Below are 12,471 nucleotides of genomic sequence, written 5' to 3'. Positions count from 1 at the left end.
AGCACGGATCTATCACCCCCTCCCCCGTTTACACGTAAGTGGTGAATCTGGAAAAAAAACCTCTTTTCCTTTTCTCGTTTCCACCTGATTGGTGACAAAAAAAATTAGACGAATTCAAGGTTTGGGATGTATGCAGTGATAATGGCGAGCGTGGCTGCTTTCTCCTTTTTCATCTGTAAGAATCAAAATATTTTGTTTTCTTTCATTTGTTTTGCATTTCCTCATTTATATATTTTTTTATTACTATTCCTGTTCCTTATTTAGTTTTTCTTTTTTTTCATAACGCCCTCGAGGATGTTAGGCGATGTATGGTCGAATCCCCCGTTCGGCAAGGAAATTTAATTCCGCCTCGTTCCAAATTGTTATTGAGAATATTTCCACAAAACACACATTGAATAAACGATACAATTTCAGCTTCGGTAAAACAATCGAATTTCCCTCGTGCAATGAACGCAAGAAGAGCGTCGGATTAAAAAAAAACGAAGAAGAAGATTCTCCACGTGACGTCGTCCTCGGCGCGGCCCGGCGCGCGACGTGAGCTCGCGGAGGAAGTGTTCGTCAGTTCGCTTTCTGCTTCGATTTCTCGGATTCACGGAATATTCACGTCGAGGTACTGCAAGGATCTCTCACCTGTGCCCCCACTTCACCTCTTCCCTCCCCACTTGGGCCCTTATGTTTCGAACGCAACGTCCTTTTTTCTTCGCAGGTGAGACATGAGCCTGTTTGGAGGTTCCACAGGATTTGGAGGAGGTGGTGGTGGTGGTGGAGGAGGAATGTTCGGCACAACCCCAAGCACTCATAACCCCATGAAGGTGTGTCTGAAGAGAGAGTATAACCATGTCGATGTGGGGTTTTTTATGGTGGTATAACCTTAATACGGAATAGGCAAAGCCAAGAAGCCAACGTAGAATTCTTCTTGCATTCGCTTCTTAAATATATCAAATTAAACCGTCTTTTTGCTATGAAAAAATAAATATTGCCTCAACATTACCTTCACAACAACAACTACACCGCCTAGAACAGGATCTCATCTAAAAAAAAATATTACCTCAACATTATACCTCAACACTACCTTCATAACAACTACTACACCGCTGAGAACAGGATCTCATCTTAAAAAAAAAGAAATATTACCTCAACATTATACCTCAACAATACCTTCACAACTACACCGCCTAGAACAGGATCTCGTCTAAAAAAAAATATATATATATTACCTCAACATTACCTTCACAACGACAACTACACCGCCTAGAACAGGATCTCATCTGCAAAAATAAATATTACCTCAACATTACCTTCACAACAACTACACCACCTAGAACAGGATCTCATCTAAAAGAAAAATAAAAAATCCTCAACATTACCTTCACAATGACAACTACACCGCCGAGAACAGGATCTCATCTAAAAAAAATAATATTACCTCAACATTACCTCCACAACAACAACTACACCGCGTAGAACAGGATCTCATCTGCAAAAATAAATATTACCTCAACATTACCTTCACAACTACACCACCTAGAACAGGATCTCATCTGCAAAAATAAATATTACCTCAACATTACCTTCACAACGACAACTACACCGCCTAGAACAGGATCTCATCTAATAAAAATAAATATTACCTCAACATTACCTTCACAACGACAACTACACCGCCTAGAACAGGATCTCATCTAAAAAAATAAATATTACCTCAACATTATACCTCAACATTACCTTCACAATGACAACTACACCCCCAAGAACAGGATCTAATCTAAAAAAATTAATATTACCTCAACATTACCTCCACAACGACAACGACACCGCCGAGAACAGGATCTCATCTGAAAAAACAAAAAAAAATCCTCAACATTACCTTCACAACGACAACGACACCGCCGAGAACAGGTTCTCATCTAAAAAAAATAATATTACCTCAACATGACCTTCACAACAACAACAACTACACCGCCTAGAACAGGATCTCATCTGCAAAAATAAATATTACCTCAACATTACCTTCACAACCACACCGCCTAGAACAGGATCTCATCTGCAAAAATAAATATTACCTCAACATTACCTTCACAACGACAACTACACCGCCTAGAACAGGATCTCATCTAAAAAAAAATTAATATTACCTCAACATTACCTTCACAACGACAACTACACCGCCTAGAACAGGATCTCATCTAAAAAAATTAATATTACCTCAACATTACCTTCACAACGACAAGTACACCGCCTAGAACAGGATCTCATCTGCAAAAATTAATATTACCTCAACATTACCTTCACAACGACAACTACACCGCGTAGAACAGGATCTCATCTAAAAAAATAAATATTACCTCAATATTACCTTCACAACGACAACTACACCGCCTAGAACAGGATCTCATCTAAAAAAATTAATATTACCTCAACATTACCTTCACAACGACAACTACACCGCCTAGAACAGGATCTCATCTAAAAAAATTAATATTACCTCAACATTACCTTCACAACGACAACTACACCACCTAGAACAGGATCTCATCTGCAAAAATAAATATTACCTCAACATTACCTTCACAACGACAACTACACCACCTAGAACAGGATCTCATCTAAAAAAAAATAAATATTACCACAACATTACCTTCACAACGACAACTACACCGCCTAGAACAGGATCTCATCTAAAAAAATAAATATTACCTCAACATTATACCTCAACACTACTTTCAAAACTACAAGTACACCGCCGAGAACAGGATCTCATCTAAAAAAAAAATAAATATTACCTCAACAATACCTTCATAACAACTACACCGCCGAGAACAGGATCTCATCTAAAAAAAATAAATATTACCTCAACATTATACCTCAACAATACCTTCACAACAACTACACCGCCGAGAACAGGATCTCATCTGAAAAAATAAATATTACCTCAACAATAACTTCACAACAACTACACCGCCTGGAACAGGATCTCATCTAAAAAAAATAAATATTACCTCAACATTACCTTCACAACAACAAGTACACCGCCTAGAACAGGATCTCATCTACAAAAATAAATATTACCTCAACATTACCTTCACAACGACAACGACACCACTGAGAACAGGATCTCATCTAAGAAAATAAATATTACCTCAACATTACCTTCACAACAACAAGTACACCACCTAGAACAGGATCTCATCTAAAAAAATAAATATTACCTCAACATTATACCTCAACATTACCTTCACAACAACAACTACACCGCTGAGAACAGGATCTCATCTAAAAAAAATAAATATTACCTCAACATTATACCTCAACATCCCCTTCACAACGACAAGTACACCGCTTAGAACAGGATCTCATCTAAAAAAAATAGATATTACCTCAACATTATACCTCAACATTACCTTCACAGCGACAACTACACCACCTAGAACAGGATCTCATCTAAAAAAATAAATATTACCTCAACATTATACCTCAACATTACCTTCATCACAACTTCTACACCGCCAAGAACAGGATCTCATCTAAAAAAAAAAATACGAGAAGCAAACGTAGTATTCTTCTTACATTCGCTTCTGACTTTACCTATAACTTGTTTATAACTGTATACGCAATTTCCGGTTACTTCGGCCTGGATTCGGGATCAGCGATCAAATAACGTAAATCACGATGAAAATTTTTTTTTTGATGATGCGGGAGATATCTTTATTAAAATCAGTGGAGGAAATATACACCATGTCTGATATTATTTGGGTCTTTCATGTCTCCGACGATGCCTTTATCTCCCGGCATGCATCATTCCCCATGACAAAAACCGGAAGCAAAAAAAAAAAAACGGAAGCAAAAGGGTCATAGGCAACGACACGGATGCACAATTGCCATGGTGTTGCGTTGTTTCCTATTCTCTCATGTGCACGCGTTGAGTAATATTCACAATATAGAAATAAAACGCAATTGTGTTTATACAACACACAGTGTTTAAAAAAAACCCGGAAGCAAAAGGTCATAGCCAAAGACACGAATTCCAAATTGCCAGGGGTATTGTGTTGTTGTTGTTGTTGTTGTTGTTGTTGCCTATTCTCTCATGTGCACGCGTTAAGTATGAAGCTCACTGCGTTCGCTATTAAAATGAAGTCTCAGCTGAAAGTATAACCATGTCAATGTGGAATTTTTTTGGTGGTATAACCTTACAACTCTGTTATAATGCCGGGAGAGACGGGGAGTCAATGGAGCTGTTATTCAAATGAAGTCTCAGCTGAAAGTATAACCATGTCAATGTGGAATTTTTTTGGTGGTATAACCTTACAACTCTGTTATAATGCCGGGAGAGACGGGGAGTCAATGGAGCTGTTATTCAAATGAAGTCTCAGCTGAAAGTATAACCATGTCGATGTGGAATTTTTTTTGGTGGTATAACCTTACAACTCTGTTATAATGCCGGGAGAGACGGGGAGTCAATGGAGCTGTTATTCAAATGAAGCCTCAGCTGAAAGTATAACCATGTCGATGTGGGATTTTTTTTTGGTGGTATAACCTTACAACTCTGTTATAATGCCAGGAGAGACGGGGGGCGGGGGGGGGGGTCAATGGAGCTGTTATTAAAATGAAGTCTCAGCTGAAAGTATAACCATGTCGATGTGGGATTTTTTTTTGGTGGTATAACCTTACAACTCTGTTATAATGCCGGGAGAGACGGGGGGTGGGGGGGGGGTCAATGGAGCTGTTATTAAAATGAAGTCTCAGCTGAAAGTATAACCATGTCGATGTGGGGGTTTTTTGGGTGGTATAACCTTACAACTCTGTTATAATGCCGGGAGAGACGGGGGTCAATGGAGCTGTTATTATAATGAAACCTCAGCTGTTCATTCTTTAACTGTCGCTTTATATACAGGACATTGAGGTGACGTCACCACCGGATGACAGCATATCATGCCTTGCATTCAGCCCTGCACAGCTACCTGGAAACTACCTCGTTGCTGGCTCGTGGGCAAACGATGTGAGGGTCTCTCCCCCTTTTATCAGTTACTTATTCGCTCGTCCCGCTGAAAAGTTGTGTTTTTGTGTCTGTCACGTCCGCGTGTACATCGGAAACCGTTTAACGGAGGAAATTTAAACTTTACCGCATGTAACGTGACCATTTGATTATATAGTACATATTACTTCGATGACGCGTCCCCCTCAGAAACTTACATGCTGAAGTAAATAAAGCCGAATGTCCAGAGACTATATCTCACTTCCTCACATGAGAAATTTGAATCGTCGTAATCGCTTCAGCCTTCATTTTGCTCTGCTGGGGGAAAAAGCGAAGAACAAGAAGAAGAAGAAGTCCAAGTTGGCGTTTTAACGATTTAGCGATCTATGATGGCGTCTATCAGCCTTGGTAGTTCGTGAAAACACTCGAGAACAAGAATAAACGCTACTTTTGTAAAGGCTTATAAATGTACTCGATAGAAGACTTTTCAAGGTGTAATTTGTTCACATTTACCTCAGAAGTGGAGATGGACGCAATTCCAAATTTGCCGCTGAAAGTGTCGGCTCGCACCGAGCCCTCCTCAATACTGCGTGGGATAAGTGTTCTATAAATACCATCTCGTTTAGAAACGTGATTCTTGAGCTTCAGGTTGTGATGGAATGTCTCGAACAGTTTGTGTCGTGCACAAGGGATGTTTGCTCTTCTTTGTTTTTATTTCATTGTTTTTTTTATTATTTTTTGTGTGCCTCTGCAGGTGCGGTGCTGGGAAGTGCAGGACACTGGGCAGACCATCCCAAAGGCCCAGCAGATGCATACTGGACCCATCTTGGATGTTTGCTGGAGTGATGTTGGTGCTTCACAGTGCTCACGATGCATCATTGATCTGTTTTATTCATTTATTTATTTATTAAGCCTCCTCCTGTAGGATAGGAGGCTTGTATCTTTTGCAGGGTTTGTTTGTATAATTAGTGCCCCCTGTTTCTGATGGTACACCAGAATTTATTCAACCCCCACCCCAGAGTACTAAACCCAAATTTTGGGGGTTTTTTGGGGGGGGGGTTCTGCTTTTTTGGTGCTAATGTATAAGTTGTATCTCAAATCTTGCTGGGACTTTCAGAATGAAATTTTTCATCAATCACCTGAATAGAAAGTATACAGGATTGACATGATTTTTTTTGACTTCATTTTTTTCGGTCATGACCGAATTATAGAATATTTTGCTTTTTTTTTTCATCACAACTCAACTAAGGTTTATCCGATCAGAACAAAATTGCCCTCTCAATAGCCTCGAGAAAGGCACATATACGTTTAATTTACATCATACCCATCCGGGTTAAAGGTCAAGCAAGGTCTTGGGGGCCCAGTTGTATCTCAAATCTGGCTGGGACTTTCAGAATGAAATTTTTCATCAATCACCTGAATAGAAAGTATACAGGATTGACATGATTTTTTTTGACTTCATTTTTTTCGGTCATGACCGAATTATAGAATATTTTGCTTTTTTTTTTCATCACAACTCAACTAAGGTTTATCCGATCAGAACAAAATTGCCCTCTCAATAGCCTCGAGAAAGGCACATATACGTTTAATTTACATCATACCCATCCGGGTTAAAGGTCAAGCAAGGTCTTGGGGGCCCAGTTGCATAAAATCCCCTCGTCCTTAAGAAAAGATCCCCCTTAAAGTACAGTGATTCCTGAGTAAAGGACTTGCATAAGGTTGAGGAAATCCTTAGGATGCTTGGCAACCAATCAGATTGGACATAGAAAGAAGTGTCTGAAAGCAGGATGGTGACAAAGTGATCTACAAACTGGCTTCAGGAAGAGACAGAAGCACTAGTGGAGACTTTTTCTGAAGTACAAGAGGGACAATATATTGATGTGTGTTGTGTGTTGTTGAAGTACTTTAATGTATAATTACATCTCTGTAACGATAAATAGTTTATCATTTTTAAGAATCCCTTGATTTGGGTAAGACCTAGGTCCACAGGGTAAAATGGGACTCCCCCCCCCCCCCCCGAGTCGAATGAGGCCCCACACGTCTCTACGATGTAGGATCGACGAGTTATGGACCAAGTAGCATGCTGCGGTCAATCTATTTAGTACATACACGGTTGACCTTTTTTCCTGGGGTCAGCGTCGGTATCAATTGAATTGCTATCTCAATAACCTGAACACAAAGTAAAAAATGTTTGCACCGTGAAAGTACCACGACACTAGCAGCACGGACAAACAACTTGTTCAGTTGCACATGCGGTACCTGCACCGGAACACACCTTTACATGGCTCAGACATCACGTGTGACATCGTGGGATTGTCAGTTCGCTGGAGTTTATAAATACATTATTTAAACCATATTGTTGTTGAAATGAGTACTAGGGATCAAAGATCCTGAGTATAATTCTAATTATTCCTTCATTCATGTTTTAGATCGGGATAATATCATAGACGTCAAGGGTGTTGAGGCGTTCTCCGAAAACACGTTCACAACGTCTTGCTCGGCGATAATTGACTTCTAAGGAACCATTTTCTATGAAGAGTACCATTTGGAAACTCAAAGGTTGGTGTTTAAGGACGAGGGAGTGCTTCCTCGAGTTGAAGGAAAAGCTTAAGGAATATTCGAATATGCAACAATCCTCAAATTTAGGATGTCTTTAAGGGGAAACTTGAGGAAATATTTTAGTAAATCCTTAAATCTTCCTGAAGAATGCTATATGCAACCTGGCTTTAGACCCAAATGTATACTAAACCACCATTTAGGTTTTTTTTCCGCCAATGTATGATCTGTATCTTGGAGCCGGCTAGGATTTTCCAAATGAAATGTTACATTAATAATGGGAATTAAAAGTATATGGGGGTTGACGCAATTTTTTTTTGACCTTGACCTTGACCTTGACCTTGACCTAGACATACTTTTTATGGTCATTACCTAATTACAGGAAGTTTTACGTTTAATTTTTTTTTAACCATAACTTTTTCCCATTGGGAACAAAATTGCCCCCTCTGAATGGTGTCAAGCAAGACTCCTTACACTTGATTTACATCATACCCCTCTGAGTTCAATGACAAGGTCAAATGGTGAACAAACCCAAAACAGACAAACTTGTCATCACACAATTTTGCCAATGCGGAATCTCAAAGACCGCTTGACGTTCCAAGATGTTCTTGCATCATAAAAGTGTACCTGCATTGAAGTTGTGCACCTGATTTGTTTTGTGTCCTTGACCTACCTTTTTCGGATTGTGACCATATCAACAAAAAACACCTTTTTGATCATGACTTGAATAATTTCATCATGATCTCAGATTTTCATGAGGTTGATTTTTATCGATAGATTGTATATATGGGGGCACATTTTCTTAATTTACACTCGTCCGAAATTTTTAAGGTTAAGGTCATGTGATGGTCCGAATTTTTTTTATTTTTAAAATGACCATAATTGGAATGCGGTCGCCTTCAAATCGCCGCATTCAAATCTGCACTCATGAAGGGGGTCTTCGGGTTTGTTTGTTTTTGCTGTCTCATCTGAAACCACACACAATTTCTATGAAACATGACCACAGCATTCATCACCCATGATGGACCAAAGTGTATTGACCGCATCAAAATCTGCCCTTATTTCAGGGGTCTATGGGAGGGTTTTGACCCCTCCTCAAAATAGGTGTTTGCTCTCTTCTCCGAAACCACACACGATTTTGATGTTTTGTTAGATGGATAGATGTTAGATAGACCCTAACAAATCATCTCTCCACTGAGAGATGGAGCCAAAAACTATGGATAGCATGATATTTCAAAATTTTCTTGGCCCCAATATTTTCTATTTGATCAGGCATTGCGTTGCGGAGTTATCCACTTTACCGAGTGCCCTTCTCGTTTTAATTTTGTGCTCATTGGCCTTTGTGTTTTTTCAAAACATCTTGCACATACACAATGCACTTCAGCTTGACGATGTCAGCTTTTTGCATTTGATTTGTACAAGGAACCAGTGTCACCTGAACTGAAATGCTTCGAAGTGTCTTAGGCAAAAATAATTTTAACCAATGACCAATTTTTCCAAATGGGTTTTCATTTTCATGTGATGACGTTGCCTTCCAGGATGGTACGAAGGTTTTTACAGCATCTTGTGACAAAACCGCTAAAATGTGGGATCTCAACAGCAACCAAGCTATCCAGGTGGCACAGGTAAATTAATCAATCATTCATTTGTAATCCCTCGGTCATTCATCATTTTGCATGCACAAACTTTATTGTGAGCGACAGATGCATCATTTTTTTTTGGTCTTTTATAACACAATTACAATAAAGGTTTTTTTTTAATTTGGGTTGTAATGTCAAGTTTGCATTCCAATTAACTTGCTTATGTTGGAATGTTTGCATCTGGGGGATGTTTCGATCAAAAACCTTGACGGATCATTTTCAGACATTATTACAGGAGGAGTTGAGCCCACAGCCTTGATTGTGGAGATGGACATAGAAAGTGCTAAATATGTGACATCTTATGAGATTGTATAATAGTGTACATTAGCAGTAGATGCAATACCTGGGCAGACTATTAGAAGACCAATGAGATCAGTAACTTGTCTTCAAGGTCGGTAACTTGGAATAATGTTTGAAGACTCTATTTTTTAATTCATTTTTTTTTTTTGTATCTAACTTCCTCAGAACAAAGCATAGGACATGATTCACAATTAAATGTACAATCGGGAACGTTTAACTTTTATTTTTGAAACACTGACGGTCTTGATATCACCGTGGTTGACTCAGCTGTTTGATATTTACACTACATGCTTTTTCTTTTCTTTGTTGAACACTAATATTTAAAAATAATTACTGTATGTTGCAATCTTTGCTGCTGTCTGAGATATCTTTAAGATTTTGATGTAATATGATATCTGAAAAAAGAAAAAAAAATACAGTAATACCCCGGTTTAAGTCTCCCCATTTTGTATCGTTTCACAAATGCGTCATCACATCATGAACACCAATTCTCGATATTTGTTGTCTCAACTCACATTTGCATCGTTTTAAAAACCATACCTTTTATTCTCGAGCGTTTTCAGAACTTACAAGACTGATAAGGACACCAGAATACATCGCAAAAGTACCAAATCAGGGGATCGCAAAATTGCCGAAAGAACAACTTTACTTTGCTTCGCACAGAAAGAAATGTACCATGCTGTAGATTGGCTTCGAGCCTGCATTATACAAGTGTTACTCCAGAAGTGAAATTTGATGTTATTCGTCAAATGGATGCTTGTAATCATGCTGTTGATATTTCCCGGTTATTAACTATGCCTCCAACTGATAAATATTATGTCCACGTTCATTGAAGGAGGAGGAACAAAACATACTGCCAACTTCACCCATTTCCACAAGAGGTTTATTTTTATTTAAATATGTCTGATAATTGGTTTTTATTTTATTTATACATATCCATCCATCCAATGGGACCATACTCTGTGCAGAGCATTAGTGTTGCTTAAGCAGTCTCCTTCGCTATTGGGCACAATCCTGGATAGGTTATCACTCCAACACAGTATACCAGCAAGCTGACACTCATTTTGCTGACCTCGAAAGGATGATAGGCAGAGGCAACCCCACCTGGTATGAATTCAGCAGCCGAGTGGGATTTGAACTCAGGATCCTCGGATCCCAAACCCACCACCCTAACCATTAAGCCAACACCAGGCATATTTATACACATGTACACTTGATTGTAACTCTCATTAATAAAAAAGCGATAATATCATCGGAAAAAGCTAAATATAATACCTCAAGTGTGAGACGTGAGGAACGCATTCCCTCTCACTATTCCATCAATTATTTTGAGAAAAACTGCTTTCATTTTCATCGTCGATGTTCCTCGCACATTTCAGGAATGTATTGTTGCGGTTGAGGAAATTCGCAAACCACCATTCAGGTCCCGTAGGTGAGATATCTCTGTAAGTACATGTGTAGTTAGCCCCAAACCCGTTGTTTAGAGGGAATAAATGTGATTCATTCGGGCTGCGACCCTTTAAGATAGCCGTTTTTCTGTTCTATCTTTATTTTGAACCAACCACGTCTCAACCGCCATCACACAACAACCACCAACCGCAACGCCGCTTCACAACAACAACAACGCCAACAGCCACGACCTTTACCTTCACAACTCGCTCCCGCAAACATCGCATCACCGCCATTCCAAACATCGCCACGGCCATGGACCAGCACTTTAAACCCTCCACCACCTTCGCCTCTCTTTCTGCGGCCATTCCCGCACCGCTTGTGGGCACCGAGCATCAGGCTGTCCTGGCCTCGTGCGGGACGCGCGCCGCGCCGCGGGTGCAAATAGCGGCCTTTCTGAGGAGAAGTCTGATCAGGAATGATACACGCCCACTTCTGATCCGTCCAATCAGCAAGCGCGGGGCGGTTTGGCCCCGCCTCCAGGCGCGTCGGAGTAGAATCGATATATGCAAATTCGAGGATCAGGGGAGACTCATGCCCCTTTTTCTCCGTCCAATGGGCGAGCGTGGCTCCACCCCCGAGCTCGTTCTGATCCAGAAATTTGCATGTGGGTTCTCCTGCCGGACTATAAAGCGCCGAGCGCGGGGCGAATTTAGTCCGTTTTGAGTTGGAGAGAAGGTTGGAGGCAGTGAGCTGGAGTCAGGAAGGTCGAGGCAGTTTTTGAGTTGGAGATAAGGTTGGAGGCAGTGAGTTGGAGTCAGGAAGGTCGAGTCAGTTTGGGTCGGAGAAGGTTGGAGGCAGTGAGTTGGAGTCAGGAAGGTCGAGGCAGTCAAGTCGGGTCTGGAGAGTGGCAGTCTGTCGGGGTTCGGAGTCTGTCAGGGAGCTGAAGAGAGAGGAAGCCTGGAGCGCGGTCGAGGTGATTTGCTGCAGTCGGCTGAGGAGAATTGCGGAGGGGACCAGATACCTCGGGTCCGAGGCAAGGAAGACGGCGGTCGGCGACGAGGTCGCAGTGGAGTCGCTCGTCGCGGGACCCAAGCAAGCCAGCTATCCTCTTTCCCCAGAGCATCAACAATTCCCCCCTTTCCCCCCCCCCGCGCTGAGATAGTGCGAAAAGGGGGCCCCGTTCCCACCCCACTCCAAGCAGTGCCAACGAAACCCGCGAAGGAGCGCGGAGTCGGGGCACCGCCGCCACATTTGCGGCTCATCACAAGACACGGGTAGGATCCACCCGGTCTCGCGGCCCACAGGCCCCGTCTGCCCCCTTGTCTTTGAGGGTGGCCCTTTTATTTTGCTTTTGAGTAAATGTGTTGTCGGCGCCGTCTGTAAAGTAAAACTGTGTAAGTGTTGCCGTGTGCTCGCGTAGTCGGTAGTAGATCTGCACTGTTGTGTTTCTTTTGTAACATCTGCTTTTGGTGCATAATTGTTGTAATTGTATATGTGTGCTTTCCGTGTGCCGCGGAATAAATGTGCCTCATGTTGAACTGTTTTCCCATTTCGCTTCGTCTTTTCTTTAATTGAATCTCCATCTTGCTTCACGTAAAGGGTTGGTAGTGG

General features: G+C 41.0%; 1 protein-coding gene across 3 annotated transcripts in view; it reads left to right on the top strand.

Annotated features, from left to right (window-relative positions):
• Window positions 1-331: 331 nt before the first annotated feature.
• RAE1 (ribonucleic acid export 1) overlaps window positions 332-12,471 on the top strand; it is a 74,312-nt gene continuing 62,172 nt past the window's right edge. For 2 of the 3 annotated variants that reach the window (XM_085853747.1, XM_085853750.1), the window contains exons 1-5: window positions 332-610; window positions 707-812; window positions 4,892-4,996; window positions 5,727-5,819; window positions 9,067-9,153. In XM_085853747.1, coding sequence (XP_085709873.1) covers window positions 714-812; window positions 4,892-4,996; window positions 5,727-5,819; window positions 9,067-9,153 — 384 coding nt within the window. In that variant the 5' untranslated portion in view covers window positions 332-610; window positions 707-713. The remainder of the gene's footprint in view (window positions 611-706; window positions 813-4,891; window positions 4,997-5,726; window positions 5,820-9,066; window positions 9,154-12,471) is intronic. The other variant, XM_085853749.1, reaches the window with a different exon arrangement.

This window comes from Eptatretus burgeri, chromosome 14 (genome assembly GCF_056783735.1).
Source record: "Eptatretus burgeri isolate ZD-2024b chromosome 14, Ebu_testis_v1, whole genome shotgun sequence".
In the NCBI taxonomy this organism is placed as follows: domain Eukaryota; kingdom Metazoa; phylum Chordata; class Myxini; order Myxiniformes; family Myxinidae; genus Eptatretus; species Eptatretus burgeri.
The sequence above is the reverse complement of the archived record's forward strand: the minus strand, read 5'-3'. Positions and strand labels throughout refer to the sequence as shown.